Below are 21,643 nucleotides of genomic sequence, written 5' to 3'. Positions count from 1 at the left end.
ATTCAGATCTGATTTCATGCTTCATTGTGGTAAATTATTTATTAAAAAATTTAAATTTATATTCCCTAGATAGTCTATGAGTAAAAAGCATTTGTTCTTTGGATTCATTTTAACCTAATTGTCACTCCTATTTGCAGTAGAGAAATGCTTGTTTTATTGTAAAATATTAGAAAGGTGGTATCCTTGAACTAAAAAAACAGAATGATAAATATCTATCATAGTTATTGTTGTGTTATTTTTCTCAGTGGAATTAGAATAGTTTTCAACACAGTTGTATTCGTATTTCATGCATAATATATTGTGTTCATTTGTCATGTATATTAACTAAGAAGTAGCTTCTTTTTTTCCAGTCTGTCTTAGTGTTCCTGTTGCTGTGGTAAAACACTGGTTTATTTGACTTACTCCTTCCCATCGCAGTACCTCATTGTCTCTGAAGAAGTCAAGGCAGGAAGTACAGCGGCACCCGTGAAGGAACACTGCTTGCTGTCTTATTCTTCATGGCTTGCCCAGTTTGCTTTCTTAGATAACTCAGAACCACCTGCCCAGGGTTGGCACCATTTATATCAATCAAGAAGATATCCCACAGACTGGTCAGTAGGCTAGTCTGATGGAGGCGTTTTCTTAGTTGAGTCCCTCTTCCCAGTGACTGTAGCTTGTGTCAAGTTGATGTAAAACTATCCAGTATAGACTTGAGAAGTTTATCTTGAAGAGGCCCTGTTAAGGAGACTATTCTAAAAAACAAGTGTCTGTTTCTTACAGGTGCGAACAAGATCAGTTGGTGAATGTGTAGCATTCTATTACATGTGGAAAAAGTCTGAGCGCTATGATTTCTTTGCTCAGCAAACAAGGTTTGGAAAAAAGAAATATAATCTTCATCCTGGTGTAACGTGAGTTTTCTAAACTTTCTTGGATTTTCCTTAAAAGGTTTTTGAATTTTCTAGTTCTTCAGAATAAAGTTTCTGTTCCCTTCCATACATTGTCTCTTGACATGTAAGACATACAAACTTTGTTAGCTTATAAAAATTGTAAGCCATTATATATGATAAGAGAGCAAGCATTAAACCAAAAAACCAAGGTTTAGAGTGTGGATTTTTATTAGGTATTCTGAAAATGGAAAAGGACAGTATGTTAATATTACATTTAATTTTAATCATTTTTCTTTTTCTTTGAGGCAAAATCTTGCTATGTGGTTCCGGCTGGCCTCGTTCTTAGCAATTTTGTCAGCCTCCAAGTGCTTGGATTGTTATGTGTGCACCACAGCCACAACTGACTTAGTTTAACCTTTGAAAACAGTAAAAGTAGGACAAGACAAACTTGTGAAAACTGTTGCGCTGTATAACCAGTAGAGGGTCATTAAAAACGAAGGGAAATTAAATTTTCCCTTGTGCAATCTGTATTGATCTTTGGAACTAAAACAAGATTTAAATGTAGATGTTCTCGGGGCTGGAGAGATGGCTCAGCGGTTAAGAGCATTGCCTCCTCTTCCAAAGGTCCTGAGTTCAATTCCCGGCAACCACATGGTGGCTCACAGCCATCTGTAATGGGGTCTGTTGCCCTCTTCTGGCCTTCAGGTACACATGCAGACAGAACACTATACACAATAAATAAATAAAATTTTTTTTAAGAGAAAGATTTAAATGTAGATGTTCTTAAGAGTGGAGGAAGGGCACTGAAATATTGCCAGGTTAAATTGTATCCTCTTGTTTGTTAAGCATAACTTTTCCTAGCTGTCCTGAATTTAATATGACACATTACAGAAGTAATGCAGAACACTAGCAATGCAACTCTAGTGCTCTGATTGAGACATTGTGGTAGCTCTACTCACACTATGCGTGATGTGTCTTACCTGCCTAAATACAGTCCTGACACCTGAAATTCTGTTAGCTGCATTCAAGCTGCATTCAAGCTGAGGTGATGAGGTCAGAGTGCAATAGGAAAGATGTCTTCAAGCCGCTTTACAAAGATGTACTTGTTGCATATGTCTGATTATATTTTTAAACTCCTAGGCCATAGTGTTTCTTTGTTACGATCATTTGTAGGGAGATGTCTTTACTGAGTACTTCCTCAGACCAGGCATTCTAAAACCCAAAGCACAATAGCTAAAAATGTTTAAGGGAGAGCTGGGCTTAGAGCTGAGTGTTAGAGTGCTGGCTGAGTGAAGGCCCTGGGTTCATCTCCAACACACTCCTGAGCAAGGGAGTCAGAGGATGATCCACCTTTGTCTCAAGACAGCAAGCTCCTTATGCCTCTTCTTCCCCACTTACTCAAAAATGGTGATCATTAGAATGGAATTTCCTATAACGGAGCATTGCAAACTTTATAATTAAAAATTATCATTGCTTATAAGTTTATTTAACCCCTTACTAAATTTATTATTTTTTTCTGGATTATTCAGTGGTACTATTTCATTTCAGAAACAGTGTTTAGGTATGATGAAGATATCATTATCAGCATAAGAATACACAACACTTGCAGTGCTAGGTCAGACATTTTTCTGCTCATCCAGTTGTCTTTTTCAGAAAGCCTTAGCAGAGGACTGAGATGAGGGTTTGGCTCGGTTGGCTCTGTGATGTCCAGTGCAGTAGGGTAGGCAGTGATGGTTCTCTAATAGTCCCTTATAATTTTTGAAGGTGTTTAATATCTTAATTTCTTCTAACGTTAAGTTTTCTGTAGGTGGACAAGACATAGTTAATGTAACCCACACTTTGTATTTTCTTTTTTCGATTTTTAGAGACAGGGTTTCTCTGTAGCTTTGGAGCCTTGGTATAAGTTATACCAGTCCCATGTCAGAATTGAATGAAGCCACAAATGTTTTCCCCTTGGGACCATTACCATAGTTTTGTGGGATTTACTATTATTCCTTTGTGCTTCTTTGAACTTTGTCTTCTTGTCTGCCTAATCTTCCATTCTTTTTTCTTAAAAAAAAAAATGCATTTTCTTTACAGGTGTATTATACCGTCTATAAAAAGCAGTGACCAGCTGGATGTAGTATCTCACACCTGTAATCTCAGCATTTAGGAAGCTAAGATGGGAGGCTATCCATGAGTTTGATCTAGTCTGCTGTGCAGTTTCAGGCCAGCTGAGGCTGCTTAGCAAGACACTCTTTCAAAATGAATGATAAAAATTGAAAAGAAGTAAAGAACTGTGAGAAATATTTCTGACCTGCTTGCATTTTCTACTAATGGTTCTATCTTAAGTGGTTGTGTAAAACATATGTATTTCCTTAAAGCAGTGGTTTCTCAACCTTCCTAATGCTGGGACCTTTTAATATAGTTCCTCATGTTGTGATGATCACAACCATAAAAATATTTTCATTGCTACTTCATAACTGTAACTTTGCTACTGTTAGGAATTGTTATGTAAATATCCGTGTTTTCCAATGGTCTTAGACAATCCTTATTTATGAAAGGGTTGTTCAACACCCCCCAGGGGTTGTAGCCCACAGGTTAAGAACCACTGCCTTAAACACTGAGTTTTCTTCTACCTTGTCTTTAGGTCCACGTTACTAAGTGCATCATTTAAGAGGCCTTACGTTTCCTGTTTTGTTACTTTCCATTGTTCCCCTTCCTGCCCACAGCCTCTGAGATCTCCACCTGGAGGGATTGAGAGCCGCATTCAAACAGGAGATATTGCTATTCTGAATAGTACTTAAAAGTCCAGTTAACCTGAACTCCACCAATTTTCTGATTTGTCTACCTGACTTCCTTTCTAAGATTTTTGGATTTCATTAATATAAAATAAATATGATGGTTATTATTTTTCATAGTATCATTGCCATATTCAAAAATTGAGCATTTTTGAATTTGATGTCTTTTCATCTAGCTTTCTTTTGAATGGCTTTTTAATATCCTCCAGTGTTCATTCCCACTAAACTCTGTTTCTAATAATCCCTTCCCCTACAGTGTCTATTCTTTTGCTATAGCCTCTGAAGTCTCTTTTGTAGCCATCTTCCCTGTTTCTATTAATGTGTGCTTCAGATTGGCTTTTCAGTTGTTTTCTAATGACAGTGTAGAGCATAGAGCAATAAGATTCTAAAAGCCATTACATTTATAATGTCAAGAATGGAACGTTGATTATTTTCTGGTCACAGTCTGTTTCTGTGATACATATTTGTTTTATGTTTGCAACAAAGGACAACCTCAGGTTTTGTTCTTTAGGGAGTACCCAAGTTTTTTTAGGCAGGGTCTTTTCTTGGAACTCAAGACTTACCGTGACTGTTTGACTTGGTGGTGAGCTGCAGGAGTCTAGCATCTCTGCTGCCCAGTCCTGGAGTTAGAGGTGTATAATCATGTTTCAGTTGGACTTTACAGAAACAGCAGCCAACCCACGGGCCACACACAGTCTGCCATTTTCATGCTTAATACAATAACCATGTGTATAGATAGGACACCTGGGATTTATCTGCATTTCATTGTAAAATAACTACCCTCAGACAAGTATTTAGCCCAGGTCATCTAACCTCAGCCCAGTGTCAGTGATCCTCAACTATAGTTCAGGAAGTAGTAGTAAAGTTGTAAATAAGCCTGTCTATAGCAAGATGCTGATACCAGCAAATATGTCCAGGGCTTAACCCATTATGGTACAAATCTGGCAGAAAGCTGAGCTATACAGTGGCTGGCATGGATCATCCTTTATGTTAGGTCTCAGTTGCACCTTCAGGGGTTGCCTTTAAGAATCTAAAAACCATTCTAGAAGCCAGTTCAGAAATCACCTTGTACCCCTGAGGACATCATCCTCACCTCTTTGCTCACATGCACTCCAGCTTTAGTTAAGCCATGTTGAGCCCGTCTCTGCTCATTTGAAAGCCTTAAACCAAAAAAAGAAAGTCTTAAAGCTTGCCATGGACTTTACATTTTCTTAGCTTAGCACCTTCAAACACCTCCCTACAAATTGATAGCGAAAGAAGCTTCCACAGTCATTCTTTGGATCCTGGTACAGTAGTAAGGCATTGTCATGAGAGTAAGTGACAGCTTTTTTTGTGAGGAAGTAACTGTTGTGTTATTTGACTTGACCCTAAGGGACTACATGGACCGGCTCTTGGATGAAAGTGAGAGCGCTGCTTCTAGCAGAGCGGCGTCGCCTCCCCCTGCCGCCTCCAACAGCAGCAACAGCCAGTCGGAGAGAGAGGACGGCACTGTCAGCAGTGGTAATCAGAATGGTACGCAACTAAGACGTATATCTGGTTCTTCAGAGTGAAGGACTTTGGGAATGGTGAAGGGAATTTGCTGTAAACTCTAAAGGCTGCAGGTATAAACAGTATGAAACATCAGCACACATACATCAAACATACACGATAGGGTAATTGGAAAGAGTTATTAGTGACGTCATAAACTAAAATTCATGAAACGAGCTACACAGGGACCATTGCTTTAATAAACTTATGTTCAGTAGCATCTCCTTACCTGAATGGGATAATGCCTAGGTGTAAGTACTGCTTTAACTTTTAGGCAAACTCAGGTACTTTCCATCACAAACACTTACTTTTCAGATAGTTTGGGAACTTGTAACATAAGCTGTTCCAAAACAAAAATAGGTAATAACATATTTTTTCATTCAAGTGTATGTGTGCTTTGTATGCATATATATCTGTGTACCATGTGTTTGAGCCCTGAGGAGGCTGGGAGAGGGTGTTAGATTTCCTGAGACAGAGTTACAGGTGGATTCTGGGAACTGAACCCAGGTTCTCCTCTAATCACATCAAGCATTCTTGACTACTGAGCCATCTCTCCAGCCCTGTTATGCTTTTAATATACATCAGATTCTGGTCTTTGTCCTTAAAATCCATTTAGTTCAGCCTCACGTGAACTGTATAACATAGACTTGCTTTGGATCCCATGGTATGTCAGGAAGCTAAGGTGTAGCCTGTGAAGACTTGGTTAGAGTCCGCTGGTGAACAGTAAAGCCACACTTGACCATGAGTCTATTTACATTTGATGCTTTCTTTGTTCCTTGGTGACAACACTCTTGTAGCAGCTATTTTAGACTAGTTGATGAGTTTATCTTTTTGTCCGGATGTAGGTGTGTCATCTAATGGACCAGGTGAAATACTAAACAAAGAAGAAGTAAAAGTTGAAGGCTTACATGCTAATGGACCAACAGGTGGAAATAAGAAACCACTTCATACAGATATGGACACTAATGGTTATGAAGCAGATAACCTGACCACTGACCCAAAACTTGCCCATATGACTGCAAGAAATGAAAATGATTTTGATGAAAAAAATGAGAGACCTGCCAAAAGGCGACGGATAAACAGCAATGGGAAGGAAAGTCCAGGTTCATCTGAGTTTTTCCAAGAAGCAGTTTTGCATGGAAAATTTGAGGAACATGAAAACACAAATGACTAAGTCCTAGGCCTTTGATACTTTCTTTGCAGTAAATTCTGGTGTGACTACAATTTTCAGGGTTGGTGGGTGACCTTTAGAAAGCTGATTTCCTTGAAGCAGTTGGTTAAATCTTGACATTTGAATTGAGTCCTAACTTTAAGAAATAGGATTCATAATTCCACCTTTTGCAAGTTCTTTCACTTCATCTTTAAGGATATAAAACATTGGTAACTTTGAATGACCCAAAGACTTACCTGTACCTTCTCACTTGAGATACTAATCATAAATTTGACTAAAAGTTAATTTTTCCTTTTTTTTTTTTTTTTTTTTGATGAGGAAGAATAGTGGGGAAAAAAGATCAAGTTTGTGTTTCTGCTCAACACCAATATTTTGACTATCTAGAAATGTCTTTACAACAGACATTTTTCTCTCCATACAAATTGAACTAAGGAAACCCTCATGAATCCTGAAGGTTATGCTAGCATGATTTTTATATGTAGAAGTTTAAAAATAAACCAAGTCAGGTTTGTATTTGTAAAATTGTTGACATCAATGATGTCTTTCCATATTCTTATCTGGGCTTAAGAAATACATTCTGTATTTTTCCAGATTCTTTGTAGCCTTTGAAAGATTTTTACAGTACATATGTCTTGACTGAGCTGTCCTTTCTTAATACAAAAAGCTTGTATAATTTTCTTAACTTGTACAGTTGGTAAACTTTTATGAGAGGAACTGATATTCTGAGTCTGTCAGCTTTCGTTTTATTTTGCTAAGATTTTTCTAATGAATTTTTAAGTGTGTGTAGTTAACAAGTCATGTTTCTTATCCAGGTGGTAAAAGCATTCATAAAGAATTATGAACATATTTTTTTTCAAACTTCTACTTACGGACAAATAATTTGGGACTTCTGGAGTTCAGCATGATACTCAGATTGCAAGTTTGTTTGCATTTACTATAATTTTTAAGATTATTTTTAAGGAAAACAAAGACTGACTGTCAGCTTCAGTGCACAAATGCCCCGTGCTGAATAGAATCTGTGCAGTTACTCTCACGCAGTGTAGCACTGCCCACTGTTTTCATGACGTCAGCAGAAAGGAAAGGTCCGCTGATGAGATTGTCACTTCTGGTTACAGCTGTTGACAAGTAGCAATATTGATTTTTATGAGAAGATAATGGTTTTAAGAATTTTCAGACCTTTCCAGTTACAACCAGTTTGTCAGATTTGATACTGTTTTTCCAAAATCAAACAGATACAAAATAATGGTTGTTCTGTGTGATTTTTCTTTTAAAGAGATTATCTGTGTGCACTAACCTTGTAAGGATGGGTGCCATTTTATTCTTAGTATAAAATTCTTAAGAAATGTAGTTTTATACAGCTGATAAACCTTTATCTCTAAACTGTTTTTTGTCTTTTTTTTAAAGTAATGGATTATTAGCTACCTTTTCTCACACAGACACATTTCCATATGCTGCTTCAGTTTGTTCCCAACCATCAGTTCAAGAACCAGTGCTTTTAATGACAGATCTGTGGTCCTATTACTGACTCAGTTGTCTGATGCAGCTTGGGTAAAGGTTTGCACTGAGAATGACCATCCAGGCCTCATCCCCCAGAGTGTTCTTACATCTGTTCAGACTGCTTCCCATCACCAGTGGGAGCAACCTTTTCTTTCTCCCAGTCAGTATTGGAAGCCACTTTGACAACACATCATATAATATGCATTTACTGTTTTTTGCATAAATATCCCAATAAATCAGTTTCTGGTGGGAGTGCTGAGAAGCATGAGGATTTTTTGTTTGTTTGTTTGTTTTACCGAAAAAATTAATTTATCTAGAATGGCAGTAGGTCAAGTAGCTTTAGCAGACAGCCATGGCCCCCGTCTCCCTGCCCACCCCCACCCATTTCTCTCTCTCTCTTTTCTCCCTTCCCCTCCCTCTGTCCCTCCTCCGTCTCCCTCTCTTTCTCTCCTTTCTCCCCTTTTTTTAAGACAGAGTCTCAGTGTGTAGCTCAGGGTGACCTGGAACTTACAGTCCTCCTACCTCAGCCCCGATATTGAGATTGGAGGTGTTTCCCACCACACCCAGAAAATAGAAATCTATTTCTAAAGCAGATTTTATTAAATGAGTCCAAGCCATCCTAGCTCTTTGTCACAGATGGTCTATAGGAATGTTTTAAAAGAACAGTGATATGCTTCTCAATCATTGCAATATTGGAGGTGTCATGTCTACGTTTTTAAAGATCATCTGGTATGCAAGTTTGTGGAGTTGTTGAAACTTGTTACAGGAACATTTTAAGGAAATTCTCAGGCATGATGGCAAATGTGCCAGATTATATAAATGTTAATAAATCTTCCTTTTCTTTTTAAAGTATACATAATGAAAGACATTCCACTAATACGTGATGCTCAGCTTTTCCCAAATACTTTATTGTGTTCTGTGTTTCTACAGGGATTTCACCCTTTGTTTGTCAATGCAGCCACTGTAACTTGAGAAGTCATTGCACTATGTAAACATCTTGACAATATCATGAATCTGATTTGCTTAAGATTTAGTATATTTCATAACTCTTGGGCTCTTAGTTGAGATGAAAAAAGCCTTCATTATGGGCAGGGGGTGTCTCTCAGTTGGTTGAATGCTTGCACCAGCATGCATGAAGCCTTGGGTTCCATTCCTAGTACCATATAAGCTGGGTGTGGTGGTGAATGCCTGTAACCCCAGCACTTGGGAGGTGGAGGCAAGAGAATTCAGATGTTCAAGGCCATCCTCAACTACTTAGTGAGTTTGAGGCCAGCCTGAGACACTGTCTCAAAAAGAAAAGTCTGTGTTGGTAGTTATTAAGGTCCTAGCAAAGCACTGTCATTTTTATTTGGAATATATAATATTTTACGATGTATTGTCAATAAGGTTCAGAATCTGTAAGTTCAACAAAATCTGTTGAGCTTTAAAATACATTTGAAGTAATATTTAAGTAGGCATTTAAAATTATGAATTAGATGTTTTAAAATTTCTGCATAATAATTTTGCACTGTAAAATATGTCCATTCTCCCATTTCCTTCTGCCATTCTGATATGCTCATTAAAGTATTTTTGTAAGCATACTTGTGTGATGTGCTGTAGATGTTTTGTTGAGTTTCATTGTGTTTTAATTTCGGCTTTTAGTCTCTATAGATACTCACTGTGCAGATGTGCACCACCCCTGTTGCCTCCACGCCCGTGCTCAGTGCTTCCTGCTTTGACTTACCTGACATTGGATGATTATTTTCTGCCTCTTCTTTAAACTTTTTTTTTATAGACATGGTCTGTTTTTGTTTTTTTTGGAATGAGGGTCTATTATATAGCCATGGCTGCTGTCCTTGGAGATCTGCCTGCCTCTGCCTCCCAAGCACTGGGATCAAGGCTGTGTGCCCAGGCCACTTAGACATATAGCCCAAACTGGCTTTGATCTTTTGTCTCAAGTGATGGAATTTAAAATGTGTAACCCTATACCTGGAAAGGGGGTATATTTTTTTTTGTCTTTTATTCTCCCCAGCAAGGCTTTACTCCCAAGATTTCCATTACCCTTTCTTTTTCTCTGAACTGTATAATTTAAAGTAATTAGTTGCTCTCTTTTGCAATGAAGGTATGCCATATATTTTAAAATAAAAGTTCTTTTGTCACAATACTTACTATTTTATGGGCAGGTAATTGTTCTTCCCAGCCGCCCAGAACCGAAATAACCAAACAGAAACTATTAATTAAATCACCGCTTGGCCCATTAGCTCTAGCTTCTTATTGGCTAACTTTTACATCTTAATTTAGCCTATCTCTATTAATCTGTGTATCTCCATGTCACTGTGGTTTATGGGGTAAAGTTCTGGCGTCTGTCTCCCGCAGGGGCGACATGGCTTCTCCCTGACTCTGCCTTCTTTCTCCCAGCATTCAGTTTAGTTTTCCCTGCCTACCTTTATTCCCTGTGCAGGCCCAAGGTAGTCCTTTATTAACCAATGATATTCACAGCATACAGAGGGGAATCCCACATCAGGTAATCACTTGAAATACCTGAGTGTTGGTCCCCTTTCATAGGCAGCAGTTAGCACTGACCAGCATGCCTATGTGTGAATGACAGTCGTCAGTGTCAACCAGACAGGCTTTCCCACTGTCACCCATAGTTACTGGAGTGGCGTTGTCAAAATCTACAGCATATGGGAAGAGTGACTTCAGATTTTAATCTTTTTTTTCTGAAAATGATTTTTTCCCCTCTTTCTCAATACTAGTCACTTGGAAAAATCTACCATAAAAATCCATCCACAGTGTTCTTCCAAATCCATCTTATACAGGATCATCTACCCAAGTAGCTGCTGATTCCATGTATTTTAGAATCTGAAATGACTTCTACCACACATATATAGGATGTATAGCTATATTTGATATTTTTTTATTAATAAGAAATAACAGATTCAAAGGTTATCTATTAGAACTATAGTTGGAGCTCCTAGGTAGACCAAGGGACTGGATCAAAGTTCAAGGTCTTTGCCTACACAGCAAGATTGATACCAACTTGGGCTAAATGAGACACTACATACACCTATGTATGTATACACTATGGTGCTGAGCACTGAAGCTGTGTAAACTAGAACCTTTTATTCTAGTGACTTGACAGTATCTTTGTCTTCCCCTTGGGTCCAGCTGGGATTTGGCACGATGAACAAAAGTGCCAGTCATTCTGAGTGTGCCCTTTTAAGTTTGTTTTGTTTTTTTAATTTATATATTATGTATACAGTGTTCTTCCTGCATGTATGCCTGCACACAAGAAGAGGGTATCAAATCTCATTACAGATGGCAGTGAGCTACCATGTGGTTGCCGGGAATTGAACTCAGGACCTTTGGGAAAGCAGTCAGTGCTCTTAACCTCTGGGCCATCTCTCCAGCCCTTCTTAAATTTGTTGTAATAGCTTACTAATCTCTGAACACATACATTGTAGGTGATGGGGATTTGCTGGGGTGGTTGATGTTCTGAGATTTCCAACCTCTTGAGTGTGATGTTTGTGGTATATGGTATTCATTCCATTGCCTACACTTCCGTCTGGTGTTAAAAGATGGCTGCTAGTATTTTAGAAAACAGAATGTAAGTGTGCTTGGGTTGTGTCTGCAAAGTTTCTTAACAATGGTGCAAATGCCGAACGCAATGAAACAGCTCAATTCTGTCAGAATTGCCTGTGACTGAAAAGAGCTGCAGACACCGCTTTTACGGTTTCCTCAAATGACTCCCAGTGAAGATGGTGGCATCTTCAGTGTTTGTGTGCTCCTGTGGCTGCCGAGGCCTGCAGGGAGGTGTGGCAAGGAGCAAGCAGTGAAGTGAATGTCAGCCCAAGTCACATGGGTTCAACAGAGGGTCTGAATCCATTTGTGGCTTGAATACAGAGAAACTGTACGCCGTGCGATGTTCATTTCCTCCTGAGATAGTTTTTTGCTGAGAAGGGGCTGTAGTGAGAAGCTGGGGAAGCTTCTGAGGCTGTGTCAGCTGGTGGCCATGCTAATGTGCTCAGTGAGCAGATCATGGAGTGGACAGAGCCGTCCTCAGAAGCCACTCAAAGCCTGGCCTTGCCTTCCCTTATCTTCAAACATACCTCATACTTTGTTTCTGTTCATACCAGAGAACAGTCAGATTTTATTCAGAAACCTATCTCGAAGACAGCCGTTTTTACAACACCAGTCTTTCCCATCCCAATTCAGCCACGTTTCAAGGCGTCTCTTGATCTGGATACCTTGATAATCCTGTGAAAAGCAGGACCCCGAAGCTGGCTCTGGGTCACATAAGGATGGTTTGTACTGGGACTGATGTCACAAGCCTGTGAGGTCACTGGGTAAAGACAGGTTTCTAATCTTACCTAAAATCCTCCAGCCAGCATTCCAGAGAAGACGAAGGTATTTTTCAGAATATTGGGAGCACATTTATGAAAACAGAACCCATGGTCAAAACATTTAGGTCTACATTAATATGCACGCATAGTTAAGTTTCAGGCTAGATTTTGTTGCCAAATGAGTTAATTTGATTTTCAGAGCCCTGTGGATTTCAGAATTGGAGATTTGTAGTTCGCTCCGGGTTTTTGCTAGCACTCACCTGGCAATTGGCCCCAGCTGTCCTTATTTTCTAAGAAAAGCAAGTGAAAACACCTAGCTGGTGGCTTTGTTATGTGCTCTCTGGCCCTTCTATAGTCAGCAGGAAGCCCAAATATAAGCGCTGGGCAAGGAGAGCTTGTCCTGGTCCAGAGAGACCCCTACTGGTGGTTCCCAATGTTCCTGATACGACCCTATGCTACAGTTCTCATGTGGGGACCCCAATCGTAAAATTATTTTGTTGCTCCATCACTGCAATTTTGCTACTGTTATGAGTAGAAATGTAAATATCTGATAATCAGTATATCTAATATGCTACCCCAAAGGGGTGGCAACCCACAGGCTGAGAACCATAGTCTTAGAGCCTCATTTGCAGCCCTGTCTTTTAGGAAGGAAAACCTAAGGCCCAGTATGCAAAAAGAGGACCTTGTCCAGGGCTCTGCAACCTTACACCAAAGCAGCTTAGGGCTAGACCCTTCTGTGCTGTGGAACCCTGCATGCTGTGAATATGCATCCTCATTGGTTGATAAATAAACCTCCTTTGTCCTATGGCAGGGCAGGATAGAGTCAGGTGGGAAATCTAAGCAGAGATACAGGGGAAGAAAAGCGGAGTCTGGAAGACACCAGCAGCCACTGGAGAAGCAAGAGGTCCAAGGTAACAAGCCACAAGCCTTGTGGTGAGATATAAACTAATAGAAATGGGTTCATTTAAACGTAAGAGCTAGCCAGTAATAAGCAGCCATCAGCCAAACAATTATAATTAATATTAAGCCTCTAAATGACTATTTTATAAGCAGCTGCGGGGACTGGCCAGCGGGAAAGAAACTGGTCCAGCGGGACTAGGTGAGACAGAGAAAAGCATCATCACCTCTGTCCTTTCTGTTCACAACACTGGGTAGTTTATATGGGTTCATAACAGGCCTAGTAAACCTCCGAGGCCAAAGTCTCAGGTTTCTGTTAGCTACCCTTTGGCCAGTTGTATTTCTGGGTAAGCAGGCTAATATTCATAGGGTGTGGCTTCCTTCCGAGTCCTTTGGAGACAGTGCAAATCACAGCAAGGATCGCCAGTAGAGAAGCCCACTGCAGATCATTCTGATCACTCTGAGCGGTGGCTTCTGGGGGCATTGGACCACACTCACTATAAACCAGGCTTCGCCTCTCTGCTCAGTTTCCACATGGGGAAACAGACACCTTGAGAAGTTAGATCTTCGCTTCCCTGTCAGGTGCATTTTATGTTCAGGGAAGATGTGCGTCAGAGGATAGATGTGCACAGATGGTCTACCTTCCAGCTCTAAGTGGGAGTTTTAGAAAAGGTAAATTCCTGGAAAACCAAGATGGAAGCCAGGGGAAGCCTGCATGGAGCAGGAATGTGAACCCTGACACAGGGGTGAAAGAAGGCAGGACAGCATGCGGTGGGACACGAGTGGTAAAACTATTAGCCAGGCTGGAATTTGGAGTCTGATGCTGTGTCTTCCAGAACACTCTAGTTAAAGAGCTGATCACTAGGAAAAGGGTGTGATTTCCCACAGGGAAATCCCCCGCACCTTAGTTACACATTTCGGCATCACGCATGCCTTGTTCCAGGCTACTTGACCACAATTTGCTGAAGCAGGCTTCATCATCACCTGCGAATTCTACCTTGTAAAATCATCAAAAATCCACCTTTTCTTCCTTGGGTGCCTTCACACTGGCTTCATCCTGTCAGTTCTCACGCGTACAATGGCTTTCTCAGTTTGTCCTCTCCAGTTCGTCTGCCCCTCCCCAGGTCCTCGTAAGCTGCAGTGCTAGCTGCCCTTGCTTGGCCAGCTTAGTCACACCGATAGCCATCAGGCCACGTCTTCCTGGCAGATGACTTTTGATTTCAGTATCCCACCACCAGGGATTTGTCACCTGAGTCCTGTATAGCTGATGCAAATGCTACAGCTTATGTCAACTTTCCAACACATGCACTAACATTTTTTCAAAACTGAAAGTTAAAATTAAAAGTGACCACTATCTAGAATCATTTGCTCAACGAATATTTATTGTGTTCTTAGAGTGTGCCTGGCATACGCTGGGAACTAAACAGACGAAAATCTCTGCCTTCATAAAACTTAAATATGATTGAAGACAGTGATTGGAACTGTCAAGAGCCTCTTCACGTGTTCTCAGTTATGTCACCACTGACAGTCTCTCTCTCTCTCTCTCTCTCTCTCTCTCTCTCACACACACACACACACACACACACACGCTGGTAAGGGAAGCACAGGGATAACATCACATGCTATAGTACCATGGGAAGACATGTTCCAGATAAGATATTAAGTACACACACTATCTTAGTTAGGGTCCTATTGCTGTGAAGAGATACCATGACCACAGCAACTCTTATAAAGGAAAACATTTAACTGGGGTGGCTTCCTTACAGTTTAGAGGTTCAGTCCACTATCATCATGGTGGGACATGGCAGCAGGCAGGCAGACAAGGTGCTGGAGAAGCAGCTGAGAGTTCTATATCTTGCAGGCAAACAGGAAGTTGCTGAGACTATGGGTGGTATCTTGAGCATATATGAGATCTCAAAGCCCACCTCCAAAGTGACACACTTCCTCCAACAAGACCACACCTACTTCAACAAGGCCACACTTCCCAACAGTGCCACTCCCTTTGGGGGCCACTTTCTTTTAAACCACCACAGAAGCCCAGGAATTCTAGAGAGCTATCTCCTCTGTTGTTTTCCCAAATCCTAGTTTTAAACAAGCAGGTCAAAGCTGGAGAGATGGCTGAGAGGGCAAGAGCGCTTACAGTCAACCCTGAGAACTTAGTGTAATCACCAGTTCCGTGGGTGGTGGGAGGAGGGGACCAGCTGTTGCAAGTTGTCCTCTCACCTCCAACCCATGGCACACATACGCATGCACAAACACACAAACCAATATAAATGTAATTTTAAGAATTAGATTCAAATACCAGTTTTCTAAAGGTACTATGCTGTGTATCTTTGTTTTTTGGGTTTTTTTTTTTTTTTTTTTTTTTTTTGCCAACTTGACATAAGCTAAACTCAGGTAAGGAAATACCTCTAACACAGTGGCACGTCAGGCAGTCTGTGGAACTTTTTCTTAATTAATGATTGATGTGGGAGGGTCCAGATACTGTGGGTGGTGCTAACTTTTGGCAGATGGTCCTGGGTCCTATAAGAAGATAGGTTTTGGGAACCCCTGAAATGTGCTGATAACCCCTGATGATATGGCTTCATGGATGGATGATGGATGGATGGGGTCCTACCTTTGGGAACCCCTGAGATGTGCTGATAATCCCTTAATCAAGGCTTCCCTCTCAAGTGACTCTCAGCTGTAGTAGGCCGACTAGGACAATATCCAAAAGACTGAAAGCAGAATCTTGACAAGACATGAAGAACCACGCTCACAGCAACACGGCTCACAAGAGCCCCAACCACATGACCCATCAATGGTCTGTGCTTGTGTGCATACCAGAGCAGCAAAGGCCTTCAAGGAAAGCCTGATGTGCAGTACAGAGGACACACTGTGTGAAATAAACCAGTCCCCAAAGACAAAGACTGCAAATCCCTCTTGCAGTAGCCTCGTCAAACTTGGAGAAACAGAAAGAACTGGGGCCATCAGGGACAAGAGGAAGGGAAAATGGAGGCATCTGGCCAATGCTCATAGCTTCAGTGTAGTGAAGAAACCTGGAGACAACTGCACAGCAAAGTGGACAGGCTCTGCATACCCGCAGGAAGTTACAATGATAACTTCTTAAAAAATACCTCAGTGTGCATCGACTCTACATACCTTAATGTACTTCTATCTCTGTTGAGTCTGCTGTACCAAAGCGGCTGTCCTGCTAAGTGCATTTCACTCGGCGATCATTACCTAGTAAAAGTACTCAACACGCACACACACAGAGAAAAAAAAACAACTCATCAAGCAGGTCAAACATCCTGAAGACAGGTTAGCACTTTTCTCCTTCCAGTTCATCACAGGCATGTCAAAGACACTGACTACGTAATCATCACAGGTACTATTTTTTGCAAAGTGTCAGTACCGAACAGTGTCCCCACGTCTGATTGCAAGCACCTGCATGTCACCTTCTTAAGTGTGAGCAGACACCTAGCTCTCAACTGCTCTTGACGCAGGAAGGAATTCCAAGACACGTTTTCCAGAAAAAGTATTTATTTGACATCATTAAAAAAATATTTAGGCACATGATTTTTTTTCATGTCTATGTCACCTGATTTACATATCTCAATGCTCAGTACCTTTTAAAAACACTAGGTGAATTGGTAAATAAAATCTATATTGAAGAAACATTGTGAGAGGCGGACACCTGTGGATGAGTCAGTCATGAGCCCCAGAAGGGAACATCTGTGAACAAATAATCTCTACAAACATTTCTGCGAGACAGTAAAATCTAACCAGTAGATTTCTTCTTTAAAAATATTTTCAAAATAAAGTTTAAAAAACGTTAACACTAGAGTCTCTCATCATTCCACAAGGTGACAGACGGCAGGCTTGGAAGAGTGACGGCAATGGGACCTCCGACAGCTGCCCGAGGTTGCGGAAGCGGTCCAGTGTGTTCAGTTCTGAGGTGAGGGAGGAAGGCCTGGAAGCTACCTTAGAGTGACAGCTGAGTCTTCACTGAACCTCCATTCTGAAATGCAACTACCTCCCACTGAGATAGAAAATAGTTCTCGCTTTTTCAAATTTGCCATCAGAATATTTCTTCTTAAAAAGCGGAATCATAGTGGCTGTTATTATATGGAGAGCATTTTAGTTTTGTGTTTTCAAATGGACAGAAGACCGAGACTGTCACCTCAGCATCCGGCGGCAAGGCGGCACACAGGCTTGTGCAAGCTGCTGGCCCTGAATGAAGGCAGTCGTCCCCGAAGGGATGCCGGACCTGTGTCTGCTGTGTGCATATGTAATGGGTGGAATGGCACCTGCGCTCACTCTCAGTGTGTCTCCCCAGGGAAAGGAGACTCCACTACAGCCTGTTCATGGGCACAACCAGCACCGCACAGGTGGGAAGAAGAGCATCCAGGTCAGGGGAGGGCTCACGGTAGGCAGTTCTGGGAGCTGCATGGCTCCTCTGAGCTAGAAGATGATCCAAGGACCAAGTCCTCTGAGATGGAAACACTGTTCTTTTGGGTTAGACCTAAAATGAGCGTCCCCCAAAACTGTGCAGGCAGAGGCCTCACCTACAAATCACTGTGTTCTCTCATTAGTGTCCTTTCAGTTAAGGTCAGACCTCTGGCCGAACACTTGCTAGTGCCAGACTATATCCTATTTATGTGTCCACAAGCTGGTCACAAACCCTTCACTCACCAGAAGAGCCCCAAGAAAGAAAGCAGAGGGGCCCAGCCTGAAGCCCTCAGCGTGCCTGTGAACCAACCAAGAGCGAGAACCACTAGTACTCTGTGGACACCCCGCCTCAGCTTTACTGACCAAAACCTCTCACAGATTCCGGATACAAGGCCGCAGAAAACTTGCAAATGTGCTTTTTTCATATATATATAATTTATATTCAAGGTGGAGCCTACAAATAAAATTTTTAAATAGAGGGGAAAAAATATCACAACTCTCCTATTCCCCAATGAGGCACAAAAAATTACAGACTACAGCTCTTCAGTGCCTCCCCGGGGCTCCAGATTCTCTGGGGAGTAGGCAGGGCCGGTGCTTCTAACGTCACAGGCCTGCAGTTCTGGAGGGCTGAAGTGACAGGCGCAGTGTCCCAGAGTTTTCAAGCTGGACAGAGAACCAAGTTCTCCATTTTACATTCAGTCTATGGCGGGAGCGAGCTTTTCTCGCTCCCACCAGTTCATCTCTGCATCCCTGCACTCAGTTCAGTGCCCAACAGGTAAGCGCAATGCATCGCTGGTGAGTGAAGAACTGAGTAACGACCGGCTTTCTCCACCCCTTGCTTGTCTCCTACTGAACAAAGAGGAGCCAGACGTTCCAAGGCACACTCTGCTCACCCCACACAATCCAGGGAAGCAAAACACTTCAGAAAAGCCCCGTGGGGTTTATAGTGCCAAAGTTGTCACCTTTGACAAACGTAGCGATACTATGAACATAATGCAATTAAAAAAAGAAGGAAGTTCAGAGCCTCTGCTGCATTCCCAGCTAAACTGCCCCCGGAGACAGCCCACTGGAAGGCAGCTCTCGCTGGAACACACTGTATATCCTGCCAGGGCCACCTGGATAGCAAGCTACAGGGTAGATGTCAAAACACTTGATGCTTCACTGTCGGAGAGAAGAAAAATAAATTAAACCCACCCAGCACATTTTCCAGTCTGATATAAATTAATTCAAACATAGTTCACATACAGTCAATAAATTTTCAAAGGCAACAATCAATCCTAGGGTCATACAATTGCAAAAGAGTATTACTCCCCAGTCAGGACGCCTCAGTGTCTTCAGGGAACACGAGCGGGGACCGTCAGGTCATACGGCTCCTTTCCCCTTGGTGTCCAGCTTGTTACTGGTCTCCGACTGTTTGCTCAGCTGCTCCTCCGTGAAAGTGATGTAAGAGTACACCAGGCTTCCAGCAATACTGCAAGACAGACAGCCGTCATGGGGGTGGGGGGAGGGAAGGGAGGGCTGAGTCGTGTCCTCTGTAATGGGGAAAAGTCTGATTAAAGTTAAGTGCTCTGCAGTGGGAAATTACTATATAAATCCACACAATGGAATATCACACACCCATTAATATGCTGTGAAACGAAGCAGACAATGACATCTTAAATGAGAAAAAATGCACAAAACATTAAATAGTGGTCTCCTCTGTATGAATCACAGCACCAGGGATCTGTGCTGCGGTTTGTACTAGAAGAGAGATTTGCGAGACAGACCAGGATCACTCCCTGCGCTGCAGCGGGCTGCTAGGATGCTAGGTGGCTCCTCGCTAGTTAGAAGCGAGCTCGTGGCTTAGGGCAGCTGGTTACTAGCATGCCCCACCTGCTCGTGTACCGCACAGCAGACTGCGTCCATGGAACGAAGAGCTTTGTTATTTCTCTGAGGGGACTTCACACCTTCCTGCCTCCAAAACTAAGCTGTAACATGGAGGAGGGTCACAAACAGCATGCCTGCCTGACTCTCACTTGAGGCTGCCAGTCCTCATTCCACTGGGTCACCAGCCAGCTGAGAGCCTGGGCTGGACTCTCCCCTTAAAATTATCCTGCCCTGGATCTGGCCCCCATCTTCATCCTGGCCACAAGGCTCATTGGCATGTTGCTCATTTAAAACTCATTCTGTTTTCCTCTGGGCTTTGACGTCACAGCCAGGCCAGCTGCAAAGGGTGAAAGCTGCCAGCCTCAGGGTCCCATGAGGAAGGAACTGAAGTTAGGAACTAATACATCACTACCCACTCTGAGCCCTCCCTCCATCTACGCTATACCAATCTTCCTTTAGTCTAACCTCCCTAGCACAATTCCTGCAGACCACCTCCCGAGTGCTGGAATTAATGGTGTGTGCTACCACCGCCGTGTGCTCGGGAGGCAGAGGCAGGCGGATCTCCATCAGTTCCAGCCTAGTCTGACCTACAAAACAAATTCCAGGACAGCCAGGGCTGTTACACAGAGAAACCCTGTCTTGAAAAACCACAAGAAGGAGGAGGAAGAGGATAAGAAGGAGAAGCAAGAGGAGGAAGAAGAGGAGAAGGAGAAGGAGGAGGAGGAGGAGGAGGAGGAGGAAGAGGAAGAGGAGAAGGAAGAGGAAGAGGAGAAGGAGGAAGAGGAGGCAGCCACTGTGCATCTAGGCTTATCTGGAAGATTAAACGAGATTACATGCGCTGAGAATATAATTATGGGCTGGGATTGTAGCTCAGCGGCAGAGTGCTTGCCTAGCATAAGGAAGGCGTTGTGCTTAATCCCACTACAAATAAAAATAAAAATAAAATCCATGTTAATACACATGTGCGTGCACGTGCATACACACACACACACACACACACACACAGAGAGAGAGAGAGAGAGAGAGAGAGAGAGAGAGAGAGAGAGAGCTATAACACAGTGGTCAAGAGGAGATACTCCTGTTCTCCTACTTTCCTATTGACCCTGATACAGAGGAGAGGGGAGTCATAAGTACCTTAGCCTACTCATGACACTACAAAATACCATAAACCAGACAGCATATGAACAACAGCTATCTGCTTCTCTCAGTTCTGGAGCTGGGCAGTGCGGCGCAGAGGTGGAATGTGTACGCGAGCCTTCTCACTGGGTCCTCGAATGAAGGAGGCAGCAGGGGTCCCCCTCTTTGCTAGAGAAACCAATCTCAAGAAAGCTTCATCTCCAAACTCTACCGCCCCCTTTCCTACACCCCTGACCTTGGGAGTCAGAACTAGAACATGAACACTGGGGGACACAGCATCCAGTCCATATCCAGGGACAAAGGGAAATTGCTGCAGCCTGTCCAAGGGAGCCTTCAGGTCTTCCACCCGGATTTGATCATCACCAAGCACTGTATTTACAGAAATGCCAACTCATGGAACTAAATATCCATCAACAGCATGTATATGCATATTAAAACTAAGAACCAATCATACAAGCCTTTTTAAAAACTTGAACATAAATATTATAGATGCAAGTATTACTAATCCAGAGACCTGCTGTGATAGACATAGTTGGGGGATGAGGATGATGATGGTTGTGAGGGAGGAACAGGAGGAGGAGGGGCAGCAGCCACACTTTCTACAGACAGAGGGGTCTAGTCAGGCTACTGCAGTCTGGCCTGAAACTGCACACCCACCTCTCCTACCTCTCCCAAGTCTGACCCTGTGGAAATCTGAAATGGTAGCACCTGGGCTGATAAACCTCTGATCACATATCCTGTGGTTTCTAGATTTACCCCATGCTGGGAGTGGAGCTCAGTGGGTAGCCAGCCTCGCACATCAGAGGCTTGGTCCCCACAGCCCTCTACAGTGGGACAGTAGATGCCTATTGTCTGAGCACACAGGCCTGCAGCCCCCCACACTGCAAAGCTGGAAACGGGAAGGTCTGAACTTCAAGTTCACCTCAATCAGCTGGAGGCCCATCTGGGATACATTAGACTCCAAACAACAAAAGGGGCTGGAGAGATGGTTCAGTGGTAAAGAACATTTACTCTTGTTGAAGAGCTGAGCTCTGTTCCTATTACTCACAAAATGGCTTATAACAGTTCCAGGGGATCCAATGCCTCTTTTGACCTTCACAGGCTCCTGCACACACATGGTGTACATGCATACACTCAGACACAGACACA

At 42.5% G+C, this 21,643-nt stretch overlaps 2 protein-coding genes across 8 annotated transcripts in view; one reads left to right on the top strand and one right to left on the bottom strand.

Annotated features, from left to right (window-relative positions):
• Mier1 (MIER1 transcriptional regulator) overlaps nucleotides 1–9,421 on the top strand; it is a 51,688-nt gene extending 42,267 nt beyond the window's left edge. For all 7 annotated transcript variants that reach the window (XM_038335460.1, XM_038335467.1, XM_038335462.1 and 4 more), the window contains 3 exons: nucleotides 760–887; nucleotides 5,019–5,158; nucleotides 6,019–9,421. In XM_038335460.1, coding sequence (XP_038191388.1) covers nucleotides 760–887; nucleotides 5,019–5,158; nucleotides 6,019–6,347 — 597 coding nt within the window. In that variant the 3' untranslated portion in view covers nucleotides 6,348–9,421. The remainder of the gene's footprint in view (nucleotides 1–759; nucleotides 888–5,018; nucleotides 5,159–6,018) is intronic.
• Nucleotides 9,422–16,564: 7,143 nt separating this feature from the next.
• The window catches only part of Slc35d1 (solute carrier family 35 member D1), a 44,183-nt gene continuing 39,104 nt past the window's right edge, over nucleotides 16,565–21,643 (bottom strand). Inside the window, exon 12 of the mRNA XM_038332980.1 lies at nucleotides 16,565–18,962. Coding sequence (XP_038188908.1) covers nucleotides 18,854–18,962 — 109 coding nt within the window. The 3' untranslated portion in view covers nucleotides 16,565–18,853. The remainder of the gene's footprint in view (nucleotides 18,963–21,643) is intronic.

Source organism: Arvicola amphibius, chromosome 6, assembly GCF_903992535.2.
Source record: "Arvicola amphibius chromosome 6, mArvAmp1.2, whole genome shotgun sequence".
In the NCBI taxonomy this organism is placed as follows: Eukaryota; Metazoa; Chordata; class Mammalia; order Rodentia; family Cricetidae; genus Arvicola; species Arvicola amphibius.
The sequence above is the reverse complement of the archived record's forward strand: the minus strand, read 5'-3'. Positions and strand labels throughout refer to the sequence as shown.